Source organism: Prinia subflava, chromosome 1, assembly GCF_021018805.1.
Source record: "Prinia subflava isolate CZ2003 ecotype Zambia chromosome 1, Cam_Psub_1.2, whole genome shotgun sequence".
Classification (NCBI taxonomy): Eukaryota; Metazoa; Chordata; class Aves; order Passeriformes; family Cisticolidae; genus Prinia; species Prinia subflava.
In genome coordinates, this window is record NC_086247.1 from 134,963,330 (window position 1) to 134,977,118 (window position 13,789).

The 13,789-nt window shown below is 37.9% G+C and overlaps 1 protein-coding gene across 1 annotated transcript in view; it reads left to right on the forward strand.

Moving 5' to 3' along the window:
• The window catches only part of PLXDC2 (plexin domain containing 2), a 260,038-nt gene that overhangs the window by 204,324 nt on the left and 41,925 nt on the right, over positions 1 to 13,789 (forward strand). The window contains exons 8-9 of the mRNA XM_063413531.1: positions 3,365 to 3,460; positions 4,387 to 4,468. Of these exons, the coding sequence (XP_063269601.1) occupies positions 3,365 to 3,460; positions 4,387 to 4,468 (178 nt within the window). The remainder of the gene's footprint in view (positions 1 to 3,364; positions 3,461 to 4,386; positions 4,469 to 13,789) is intronic.

The following is a 13,789-nucleotide window of genomic DNA, read 5'->3' on the forward strand; positions in this document are numbered from 1 at the left end:
CACATTTTCCAGTGTTGCAGCTTTTAGCTGAGGAATGGTGTATGAGGGAAAGTGATTACGTAGTGGAAAAGATACAGAGACATTATGCATCTGTCAGACACATATTTAGGATGGTTTGCTATGAACTACTGACCCTTCAGGCATGTTAAGAAATCATTGGTGCTCTCCTGGCACTGCTCCCTCTCCAGAGTACTCTCCCTGTCAAGAACCTTCAGTCAACCCTTGCAGTTCTGTTTCATAGAATATTTATATTCCATTATTTAGTTTAATACTGCTGTGATAAAACTACATAGAATTATTTTGTCACAGCAAAATCTTGCACATCTATAATTTACCAATCCATTGCTTAATCCCTTGAAAGGATTCTTTCAAATGGCCTTCTGACCCTCATGTAATCTCTCTCAATCAATGAGGAACATGTTCTTACCTCAAGTAGCCAGTGTTTTCTTCAGGTTTTTCTGCTGGGACTGTACCTTTGACCTGTGTTCAGAGATAGCACAAACATGCCATGAAAACAAACCGAAAAACAATCTGAACCATACTGTAAATAAAACCAAGCATAAAAAAATACAGTCCACTATTAAAATATATCATAAGTTACACCATTTAGTTAAAAGGTGTGTTTGAGAAATCCAGACGTGTAGAAATGTAAAATATTTTCATGACTAGGAGAGGAATACACACATGTTTTCTAAAATTCAGAACTAGCAATGGTACTTCAAAAGCATACAAAAGTTCTTTTTCATTCCTCCCTTCACTGCTAGACCTGATGTAATATTTCTTTATAGTAAAATATCTGCCCATGGGGCTTAAATATCTATCTGTTACTGCATCAAATTAGTTCACTAGTCCTTGTCATGTTAAGGTCTGTACTGAGGTATACATGGGCTCATAAGCTCCTTGTGATTCTGCACTAGTGCTTTTTTGTTGAAGAGCTAAATAGACAGCATAAGATGAAGAACAAATTCCACCCGAGTGAAATGCAACATCTATCCTGGGTTGAAGCAGGAATGTGTGAAGAGGTTAGGGAGAAAGCATGAGGGAAGAATATTCATTTTCCTGTTTATCCTGTTGAGTTTGGGGTTTTTAACCAATTTTGTTAAGGAAAACCAGCCCACAATTCAAAATCAGGAGAGAAAAGCATTTTGAAGATATAAGCATGGCATGTTTGAGTCATACTTTCAGAAGAATCTAGACCTGCATGTTCTTCTAGCCTGGTCAGGCAGATAAATTTCAATGCTCACATTTCCAACCACCTGCCTGCAAGTATATACAAAGATGTTAGAGTGTGACTATGCAAATACCTCTCTGTGCTTAAGACAGATGCCTCATAAGCAAACTCACCACCTGAGGATGACACAGTCATCTTTCTGAAGAAAAAGATCAAATTTGAGTCTGACAGGCAGTGGGATTTAATGGAATTAAGTCATGCTGAAATATACCTGATTAGAATTTTTTATATATATATAACATACTTAATTCTCTTAAGAGCAGTGTTTTCCAGAAATTTCATGCACTGGGTGATGTAAAAGTGCCTATGCCCTGAATCTCTTGATTCCTACTGAGTCTTTGGAAAGCCAGAAGCTCCTTATTTCTTGTAAGCCCTGTAAGGAGCCTGTTAGGAAAGGTTCAGCATTAACAGGATTATAGCATACTAGTCTGTACCAGTACTGATGAGGTGCAGTTCAAATAAAGTGTGGACACCCAGCATTTTACTTTATGCATTCACTTGCCTTCTTTTTTTTTTTTTTTTTTTTTATGGAATATTAAAGATTTCTGTGGAAACAAATTACAGCCTTCAGCATTGGCAGGATCTCATCTCAAAGACATTTTACAATCACTCTGATTGGGCTTTTAGGAGACTGACCATTCTCTGAGCATAAACCCCTTACAGCTGGCAAGAGCTTTTTCCCTACTCCAGCACACAATCAGCTTTGTCTTGAAAACTCTTTCTGTCCAATGGGTCTGAAGGACATGGCTAAGGCATTTATTGGGGTAAAGTTTGGCACCTGCCCATATCCATCTTTTAACTAGTCAGAATGACTTTGTAGGTAACACAAATATTTCAATTAGAGGTTCACTTCATACTGAAAGAGAATTCTGCTATCAGGAGAGGTGAGGTCATAGCAAAGCTTCAAGTAAATTGCAAGAAGTGTTTGCCAATGGTGCTGATTTGGAGATAAATAGAAATATTATTGTCTGAATGTGAGATACTGCCTACTTGTCCCTGAGAGCTAATAAGGTAGGAGAGGGCAGAAAAGCTGCTTCCTCAAGGAACAAGCTGTGCCCTAATCCATACAGGACTGGCAACACAGGAGGCATCCAAAGACTGAGTTTGTGACTGTCTACAAGACCCTTTTCTTTTGTTACATGTAGGCTCAGACTGGTCATTGGCATGGGTAACCTGTCAGTCCTTTGTAGGTAACCCTTAATTCCTCTCTGGAGAGATTGCAGAGGGTCAGTGATTGTATTTGGCTCTGATTTCAGTTAGCTTAGCAGACCATCAAAAAGAACATAAATATGAAACCAGCACACCAGAAAGCTGTCATTTCTGTGTCAGATTGGGGTTATAGGTTTTACTTATGATTTTCCAATATAAAAACTCACCAGGCTGTATTGCACCTCTATGTATAAAATCTGGAATTTTCAGAACACATTATAGGATATTGTTCTGGGAATTAATGTGTGATTTTTTCACGTTTATCTTGTGCTTGGGTCTTAGAGTTGCTTGTGAGTTCTAAGCCCTTAAGAAGAGTACATTGACTGTATTGAATTTCTGCTTTGAGAAACTCAGGTGCAGTCAGCCTGTGTAAAGATTATGCATAGCAGCTGTTTAAGAAGATTGTCTTCTTTAATATAATGTTATAATATGAAAATATATTCTAGTACACTTAGATGTGAACCATCTTGTAGCTAACAAGTTTGGGTAAGCAATGAAATCAGTTTTGTTTGCACATCTGACAAAGTGAGCAATAAAGCATTTCTCTCAAGTCTGTAAGCTGAGAAAAATGTCTTAGGAAGGCAAGCATTTGAAATACATCCTAAAATGTCTGACAGTATACTCTCTAGAATTTCTGCCTAAATCAATGACTAAAATGCTTGAGAGCACACTCAGCATTTTCATAATTCTTTGCCAGGAGAACTACCTTTTCTGTCAGCTTTGAGGGTTTCTCCACTGAAAAATTCTCTATCTATCTTTATGTGTTATTTAGTGATATTCAAAGGTAAAAAATATATTCTTGAGAAAAATTGTTGTCATATGTGCACCTAAGGAACAGTGTGCATTCATTAAATTCACTATTTTTCACAATCTAAAGACTGAAAAATAAGAAAATGTGATTTCTCTTTTTTTCTTTCCTGTCAGATGTCCGCAGAAGAACAATTTATGAGTACCACAGGGTGGAGCTACAGATGTCAAAGATTACCAATCTCTCAGCTGTCGAAATGATACCTCTTCCCAGTAAGTAAAACATTACATAAGCAGGAGCCAGATCTAGAGAGCATCTATCTCCCTCTTCCTCTCCCTCCCAGCAACGAATACACAACTTCAAATATTTTGTTTTATCTGTGGACTTGGAATCATAAACACATTCATTTATCCTCTCCTAGATTCCCATATGGATGATGCATTATCCAGTTCATCCTCATGTATCTCAAGTTAGTTCACAGATATATAGCTCCCAGTAGGTTTTGAATGAAATTTGTGCCAAATCATTTTTTCAGAAGAATGATTATATTGCCTTTAAATGTGTTTCCTTAAGAAAAAAAAAGAGAAGTTTTCATGCTTGCAATGCAAACATCAATTCTTCTGTGTACTGTGCATCACCTCACAAAGGCATATCCCCAAACAAATGGCTCCAAATATTTTGCAGTTCCTCTGGCTCTTTTTTCCAAGGTAAAACTACATTGCTTAGAAATCTCGGGGTTTAAAATACCAGCTGTACTACTGTAAAAAGAGTAGAAATATCTATTTTTCTTTTTTTTTTAGTCTAGTTATAGTTCTTGCACATTTTTTTTCTGTCTCATTATCTATTTATGTCTGAATGTTAGCAACACCAAAGAACATTGGAGCCAGGGAAGAAAGAGATTTAAGGAAATACTTAAATTTCAGCAAAAAGATAAAAATTTAGGAATGAAGCTGAATGAACAAATATGGAAGTGGGACTACATTTACAAATGGAATACAAATGGAATAACACAGATGAAATGTACTTTTGTGTATGTGATTGTGCAAAGCATTGTAATAGGATGGATTCAGGGTCGTATTTTAATGTGTGTGAAATTGCTGACTTCCTAAATATATATTATCAGAAGATGTATTCTTCTGTGCTTTTTATGTGACATATACATGAGACTAATGTACTAATTCATGTTTCTACATCCCAGCTTGTCTCCAGTTTACCAGCTGTGGTCCCTGTGTCACTGCCCAGATTGGTTTCAACTGCAGCTGGTGCAGCAAACTCCAAAGGTAGAGAAAAAGCTTTCTTTTCTTTTTTTGTGTGGGTATGGAGCTCTGCTCAAAGCCTACAAAACCATTGCCTACAGCTTATTCAGCATTAAAAGTTGTTATATTTGGGGTTATATATATGGGTTTATAAATACATATATATATATTTATATTATATATATATATATTCTCACATGAACATAAATCTCAAGTGTGATCACTAGCAACACATCGTCACATTTCATGTCAACAATTAGACAAAAATAGTCAAAACAACTGACTCAGGAGTTAAACTTTTGTTCTTATTTCTTCATTCATACTTTAAAATCCTTTTGAAGTATAAAAAGAAGAGATCATAACAAAAATCATATTTTCTCCATACATCAGTGGCTTCATCAAAAATAATTTAGCCTCATGGAGATGCAAGGTGTTAATGTAATTGTACAAACTTCTTTGTTAACAGCAGGGAGACCAACTCATCCAAATAGTCAGAGTACTTTCCTTTTTAAGCTCTCATTGCACTTAGGGGGTGTATTGGCCTCCTCAGCCACTCAGAGCCACGTGGACAGGGACAGTCAAGTCCATGGCAGGAGTGAGTTAAGACTGTGGAGCAGCTGAAGCACAGCCAGAAAAATGGAAACTCTGCAACTGCAACTTTTCAAAAAGTTTGTCACTCACTGACCTTCACTGACCTTCATGTCAAATTTAATCCCAGTTCTCTAAAACAAAGTGTAGTATCATAACGGATATTTATTGTTGCTGTGCTCTAGTGGTTAGGTTTAGAAATACTTTGTATGAAATGGATGTGTACTGAAACAAGAAAAGGTAATTAACATTCTAAAATAGTGCAATATTTTGACATCATGTTGAAGAACTGGTAAATCGCCGAAGAGCACAGCACAGAATTAGGAAATTGGGGTCATTTTTTATGTTTTTCTTAAGCTGCAACTCCTGTAGTAAGTCACTTAAAAAGTAACTCTGTTCCCCATTTGTCTTGCAAAAACCTTTTTAGTGGAATTAGAGCTAAGACAAATCAAGTAATAGAAAACACACTAAATATATTCAAGAGTAATAATACTTCTAGAAAACTGTTCCAAGCCAGCATGAATAGTTCTCAGTTGCTTTAGCCAATTCCTTGCTGTCAGTGTTGTTTCATTCTCCTTCCATCAATAGGTCCTGTAGCACCAAGTTTCTGTTGCCTTGGGTTTGAGCAAGGCCTGTTGCTTTGTGGCCAGTGTTCTCATTTTTGTTTGGATAAACTCAATTACACTGTGAAATCCAGACCTCTTGTGAAGAACAGGCAAATCTTCAGATCCTTTTTGCTTCTCTGTGGTTTCCTAACACTTGAGTTTCCTGAGTTTTGAAATTGCTGAAAAATCTGTGTTGTTCACTGAGGAACAAATTCACTGTGGAGAATTAATTTTATCCTTCACCTTTAGCCAGAGCAGAACCAGGCATGTTTCCACATTGTACTTCCTTCTTATTTAGGAGAATTTGTGGCTGTCCCTTCAAAACTGGCAAGGTGTAATTTACTGCTGAAAACACATCTATTTCTATCCAATTAAAGTTTGAATGAAGAAAGCCTTGCTTTTCATTTTGCATGTGCAGATCAAAGATGAGCCTACTGCGAGGTAGTCCTGCCCTGTTTTCCAAAACCAGCTGTCTCCACTCTGCAGCATGTTTGTGCTTTTGACAAGATGCAGCAGGTAGACTGAGTAGTTTTATTGCTGTTAATTAAGCCATTACTGACAGTGATGAGGCTGTCAACTTCATGCAGGTTCTCTTTGGACATTGTTTGACTACCAGCAAAAGCTGGAACAGGAGAGGATTCCATAGAAAAAGGATGGATACTGGAAGGGAAGCTAAGAATATGCTTCTACATGGGAATTTCAGTAGTTTAAAAAAAGTCATACCATACAATTTTTATCTATCAAGATGAACAATTTTTGTCAGGTTTTAGTAAATGGAGAATTGTGCATAGAGTCATAAAATAGCTCAGAATGGCAAAGGTCATCTAGACTACCCTGCCACTCAAAGCAGGGCCAGCTGTGAGATCAGACTGGTTTCTTTGTGGTCCAGAGGCTGTGGTCCAGTCCTGAGAACACCTTATACAGGATTTTACACCTAATCTTTTAGCTTGCTGGTTCCTCCAGAAACATGGCTTTGGTGGATGTCTGCTTCAGGCCTCATTGTCTTTCTTGGCCACTCTTGTCCAGTTTCTGAAATGAACAATTTCAACTATTTCATCTCTATGGAGAAAGAGATCTGGAAAAATAAATGGTTAGATATTTTGTGAAAAGAGGCCACTTGCTTTCCAAAACGTGAAAATTGAATATAGATGTGGTTACACTGCAGGATTATTGTGATGAGGAATCATTCTGTCTCAGCTTTGAAAATTTTGTACCAGTTCTGCATAATCTCTCTGGACTTCTAGTCTAGTGCCTCTCTTCTTTCACCTTGCTCTTTCTCAGCATGTATATTCATTTTCAAGAGATACAAAATAAAAAAATGTTATTCCATTCTCAGTGGCAATGTGTGGTTCAAAGGACAGGGCTCAAAATCCTTTACTTCAGGACCATTTTGTGGTTTTGTTCCCCTCCAAAATAAATTTGCTGTGTTAATTCTTTTGCATGCAATAAAGAAGCATTTTCTCAGCAAGAAAAATCTAATAGCATGGCTAAAAATTATAAAGTTTGGAAAGTTTTTAATTCCTACCTCACAGTACTTCAACTTTTTCTGTATGTTACTGCTCTTCACTCACCAGCCTTGTAAATCAATGGAGACTTTTATCTTCTGTTATGATATATATTGCTCTGCTGCAGTAGGATAAAATCAAGGGCAAAGCATTCCATGAAGTATTAATTTAGACATTTCAGAAGTGCCTGGAGGACAAAGAAATTAATATTTACGGTCCGCTTTCAAATTTGTGCTTTTAGGGTTTTTTGAAGTAGGAGGAATGCTTAGGAGCAACGCCTGAGTAAAGCTTCTCAGCTGCAAATCTGACTGGACACACTGGTCCAAGAGATGAGGAACCAAAACTGCCTCTCTTGTCTGTAGGCCAACTCCAGAGTGGGGAAGCCAATTAGCCTTTGTTGCAGAAGCCTGAAGAAGACTTTGAAGTGGCAGTGATGGGTTTCCAATGTGTCAGTGCCCTCCTGACCGAGCTAGCACTCAGATTCCTGCAGAGGGAGAATGCCTGTTTGCCTCTGAGGGCACTGATAGGTAGTGAGGGTCATACATGCCTGGAGCACACAGAGATGCTCTTTCCGTGGTGCCACAGTTGTGCTTTGGTGCTCTAAGTGACATATTCTCGAGCAGACAGACTTCCATGTGGGTAAGAAGCCTACATATATCTATTGGGAAACACAACTTTTTTTCTCAGGATTTTATTACCCCATTTAGCCAGAGAAACATTACTACTAAGAACACCATCTTGCATATTACTTTTTTCCTTGCATTAGATTGGGGGGAAAAAAACCCAAAACTTTATGTAAAACCTTTAACTGCACAAGGAAGCTGATGAGTGGGACCATTCCAGAAAAACTTTACTCCCCCATGTGGGCAGTCTGTGTTGGAATGAAAACAGCTTTATCCTACAGCAGTGGGTTGTTTCCTACCTGTAACTTCAGGCCAGCTGCTGTGCAAGCTCTGCAGTGCTTGGAGACACAGGTTCATTTTGGGTGTGATTGAGGGCTGAATCCTCTATTCCCGCACTCTCTACAAGCTTAAATCACCATTAGTTCTTTCATAAGGGGTCATCACAGTATCCACTCTGAAATCTAATATGATGTGTGTCACACGACTTTATCATGACTGAAGCAAAGCACATCATTTTCCTTTGACTTCAGCAGATGGAGGGTCTCCCTAGGAGCTAATTTCTTTTGGAACTACATACATTTCATAACTGTTTCACAACTAAAACTCTTCAAAAGGAGATTATAAATATGTAAGCTGAGAGGGTATTCTAACTTTCTCCAACACAAGTATCCATGTCTATAAAATGCCTGAAACACTTTAGCATCTGCTCCAGGGTGGTCTCCAGTGGCTAAAATCTGGATCATTTACCCTTCATTATCTCTGACTTCCTGACATGTAAAAATTGGGTGCATTCATTAATGTTAGATTTGTTTATATCGTCTTCTTATGCATCTGAAAGTGTTTATATACTTTAGGCACTTGGTATAGACTGCACATTAGAGATGTCATTTTCTAGGAAGGTTTTTGGAAGCTTTAAGGCCACCCTGCTTACAGCTTTATTACTTAGCTACTTTATAGCTTCAGTTTTAACTTGCTTGCATATACTGAAATAGTGAGTTCCCTTGAAAATATTTGAAGTTGATTGTCCAATAAATAAAGATTCCCTAGATATTGATGTTTTTATTTTGATAAACTTCAGGAAAGTCTCAGATATGGGCCGTGAAACAAAACTGATATTTTAGTGTGTTCAGAAATAAGCAGACAGAGAGCACATTCTTGCAATCTGTGCATGCTGGAGATTCAGGCTCTGAATGTCTCATGCTTCACTTCATCAGTACAGGACAAAAGCATCTCCCAGCATCTGCAACATCAGTCAGGTTTGGTGTGGTAATACCCCAATACTGAAGACAGGGAACTGGAGTGCTGTAGTACTAAGGGCAGGAGCTGTAAACAGTTTAGATGATAGCTTTACTCAGCTGTTATTGTTGGTACATATATTCAAATTTTCAATCCTCAAAACTGTCTGCCTTATGCCAAGGGCACCCAAAAGCCTAACATCTGCATCCACAGGGATGCTTTGCTGGCGGACTCACTTAGGTTTCCAAAGGAAGTTACACAGAACAGGAGAGCAGTACTAAAACCAGCTTTTTACCAAATTCTGGACTGAAGTATCTAGGACCAAAAAATCTCTACGGGTCCAACACTGTACAAGAAAGACTCTTCAGATGAGTCTAAGCAGGGCTCAGTAGTGAATTCCCCCCGGGAGCCCCATGAAGCTTCTCTACTCAGTAAGGGTGACACTGCCTTGACACAACAGTCTGTCAGTGATCAGAGAACCCCCAGAAGCACAGGAGATAAGTGACCATTGATCCTCTGAAAACAAGTCACCCCTGAAGGATGGCCCATCAGATGTGGAGGTGTGTAAGCCTGAGCACTGAAACTTCCTTGCGTGTTTCCAGCTCAGTCCAGCTCCACTCTGCTCAGTCACTGGCTGCCTGGAGACTCAGGATTAACTTGTGGCACTGCTCTCCAGGCAGCATTGCTGAGGACTTTCCAGGGTCTGCAAAGAAGTGGGATTTTGCACTCTTATCCTTAAGAGTCTCTGTTTTCCAGAGTGTGCATTGAATAATGTGGTTTGAAATCATACCAGTTTATGGTATGGACCCATAGAGGGAAAACCCCTGGTTTGAAAAGTGCCCTGAAAGAGACTGTACAAATTCCAGTGATGAGCCAGGACACTCCATGCTCTTTAGGGAGTCATACTGCCCCTGTGTGTATGCACAGCACCCAAAGCTTCTTATACTCTTAAAGAAATCCTGAGCTGAAAAAATGAAAGGATCCCATTTATGGTGTATTTTACTTCAATGCTTAATCCTGTGTGCCAATAATTGCACCAGTTGTGTAAATGAACAGGTTATAGATGGGGCTTATGGAATGTGTTCTGAGCAGTGAAAAATCAGAAATGTGTCTGGGAATAGTAGCAATAATGTGATTTAAGGCTTGATACTTCTAGTCTTTTATTATGATAATCACTATTCCCATCTAAGCAGGTAATAAAGAAACAGGTTGTTTTGCATTCCATGCTGATTAGCTGGAAATCAGGGAAGGGAGACTCTTTAGGCACCTGCATTTTTTAAGAAAACATGTTGCAGTTGAAATATGAAGTGACAGTTTTCCATAGCGCCCTTATCATAATTGAGATTTAAAAAAATCCTATTACTTGTCTTCTGAACTTGTAGATAAGTTTGAAATGTCCTGTTTGTTCTTCCTCCTTTAGAAGGAAATTGGAAACCTGTTTAGTTAACTTTCAAATGTGAGTTTACATCTGGAAATTTTTAGTATCAGGTAGAACAAAAGGATTATGTTTTTTGTTTGTTGGTCTGTATATTCCAATTGACAAGAACTGTTTTCATTAAAAAAAGTGTTGACTCAAATATTGTAATATTTATAACAGTCTTATGTAACCTTAAATATTTATCAGCTGGGCAAAGCACCTTCCCTACAGAATTTATAAAACCATAAAAATAACTACTATTCTATCTGACTAGAGAAGCCTCTGGATTTACAAAAGAAAGTAATTAAATCCAAATAAGAAACACATAGCTTATTTTTTGATATCTACACTTTCCTCAGCTTTTATTGGATAGCTGACACCACAACAAGGGTTGTAGATTCCACCAGAGAGCTGGGAAAAGCAAACCACATCACTCAGCTTGGTGTCATCTGCAAACCTGCTGAGGGTGCACTGGATCCCACTGTCTGTGTCATTAATGAAGATATTGAATAACACTGATGCCAGCACAGATCCCTGAGGAATCTCTTGTCACTGATCTCCACGGGGACATTGTCCTTTGACCACCACTTTCTAGATGCTAACATCTCACCAGTTCCTCATCCACTACAATACTACATCCAACCACCAAACCTATATCTCTCCAGTTTAGGAGAGATGTTGTGGAGAACTGTGCCAGAGGCCTTACAGAATTCCAAATAGGCAATATCCACTGACCTTCCCCTCTCCAGTGATGTTATCACTCCATCATAAAGCCTCAAGGTTGGTTCAAAGTGCTGACTTTTAAATATTTCCTCATTTTTACTACTTGAATTTTTAAAGTTGTGGGGGTTTTTTTGTTGATTTTTTTAAATTGCTTTAGGAATATTTCATAGTTCAGTTGCAAATTAAAACATGGGAGGAAGACTGGCTGGTTTATACTCAGGCTGTTTTTATCCAAACACTATTTAACTGACAGTAGTGTGCTTTTATTATAAAATTGGTCACAGTACCTTAGCCACTGAAATACAAACAAACAAAACAACCAAAAAAAGGCATTTCTATGGATTAAGTAAACCACCAGAGGGAGCATATATAATCCAATCAATGTAATAGTTTCATACACGAATTCCAAGCAAATCTCATTTTAGATGCTTTTGAAGGGCTAGAGGTTTAAAATGTAGTGTATTCTGTTAAATATATTCCATTCTATCAATGTGTCTGACTTCATGAGTTTGCTGATCATACCCCTGCTTCAGACAAAGCAAAAGAAACGTGACCATTTTCTGGATGTTTGTGTTGCTACAGCTCAAAGGGTTTTCTATGAAAGTATAGCTGAGTCCTAACATGCAGTTCTTAACAATCAGATTGTTGAATTAGATCACATTTACCCTGTGATAAATGAAAAGCAATGGCAGTACTTTTTTCTAACCTGTATACGGTTTCTTTTCCAATTATGAAGCAATCACATTGCAGACCTGAGAATCAGAAAGTGTGGCCCTTTGTCGGAGTTTGCTCTAAAATGCAAATTTTTCTTCTATTTTAAAAGTTGCATTGAGACAGCAATTGATCTTTTTAATCAAGTGTAACAAATGTATCAAGAATAAATGTGTAAATTCGCAGCCCTGATACATTACTGATAGGCACAATACAATAAGTAGATCAATATTTTATTGAGCAGAAAATTGCTCCACACTCAACTTCTTCAAATACTTTCCAAAGTGCTTGCTCTTAATTTGACAAGCTAATTTGCCTTCATGCACTGCAAGAAACTGTTAGGAAATTAGCATTCAATAATTAAGACTTTTGTATGCACGGCAAGCCTGGTGGGACTAAGGCAAGAAAAGACAGTGGCACAAAAGTGTTTAACGAACAAAGCATTTTCCCAAATCAGAATGAGCTCAGTGATGATATTGTTTGATGAAAAAAGCCTCACAAGATTAGAGTAATAGATAGTCTCAATTGGGATGGCAGTTCTGTTTAGAAGAGAGTATTAACTTCAGGGACCCTGCAGGTACACTGAAAAATAATGGTAAAGATGTACATAACACTACATTGGAAAGTAGTGTTAAGGAACGTAGATGATCCTGAGCTCAAAACATGTTTTTATTGAAAGTTAGCCTGCAGCCAGAGGAATTTGCAATTCACTGAGAATCTCACATGGATAAATAGCAGATTACTAGCCTTTCTACATTTTTTGTAAGTTGGTGGAATTTGATAGTAGCTGGAGTCCGTTGAATTATTGTGGAATTTCTGTAATTCCCTCAAGCCCAAATTGTCTGGAATAATTCCTATGATTAACACTAATAAACCTAAAAAGCCCAGTCTCTGAGCAGAAACCCACTGTACATGCACTAGCTCTCAGGGGCTTAGTTCAAGTCAGTGCAAGACCAGACCATTCATTCCCCAAGTTTCTTTTCTTCCCACATTCTTCTGCAGTGTACTCACTGATGTTCTCAGCAGCTCCATAAAATTTTGATCCTAACATTAATAGATTTAATATCTAACCAAGTGAATTTGAATGCTGATTTCATACAGGAAATAGCCAGTTTTCTTGCAGCTGCAGCACTAGTCACAGATATGCATACCTTGCTTTGTTTTCCTGAATAACTCAGAACAGCATGAGGATAACAGTTATGCTCATAACTGATGCAGATTTTTAAGAAGTTCAAGGCTGGGTTATATAACTTTAAATTATTTGTGGAAGAGGAGCAGAAGATTGCTACAATTCTCTTTTAGTCTGAAATCCTAGAAATTTCTGTTAAAATATTTTCTATTCAATCCTGGACTTGAAGATAGGGAAGGATTTTGAAGATTCCTAATCTAGGTGTAAACACAGTGATTCATTTAAGACACCATGCTCACACTATTAATATCCTATATACCTGTTTCTTACAATATCATCTGCCTCTCAAAATTTGAGATTGTTTGCACTAACTAGAGGTTCACAGTACCATCCTTTGCCAGAGTTGTTGCTGTGTGTTCTGGAGCTCGGAGGCTGTTCGTTGTTCACTGTGGAGGTATCTGTGATATCCAATTTTGCAATGCAGCTCAGACAAGTCATAGATATCACAGTTAACATGGAAAGAACCAGTGCCTGGGCTGTTCTGAGATCTTCATGTACAGTCTGTCTCAGGTACTGTCTATTACCAAATATATGACATTCCTAAGATGTTTTTTATAAAGGCAGGAAATAGTTATCAAAGATACAGAGGACAGTTAAGCACTTAAATCTCATTGAGAGGAGGGAGAGAAGACATCTACCCGCTATATATACCTTGAATAATACTTAATTTTGCTGATTTATTTGGAAAGAAGATGACAACATCTGTATTTCATTTCCATGTTCAAATTCACAGATGCATCTAAGACAC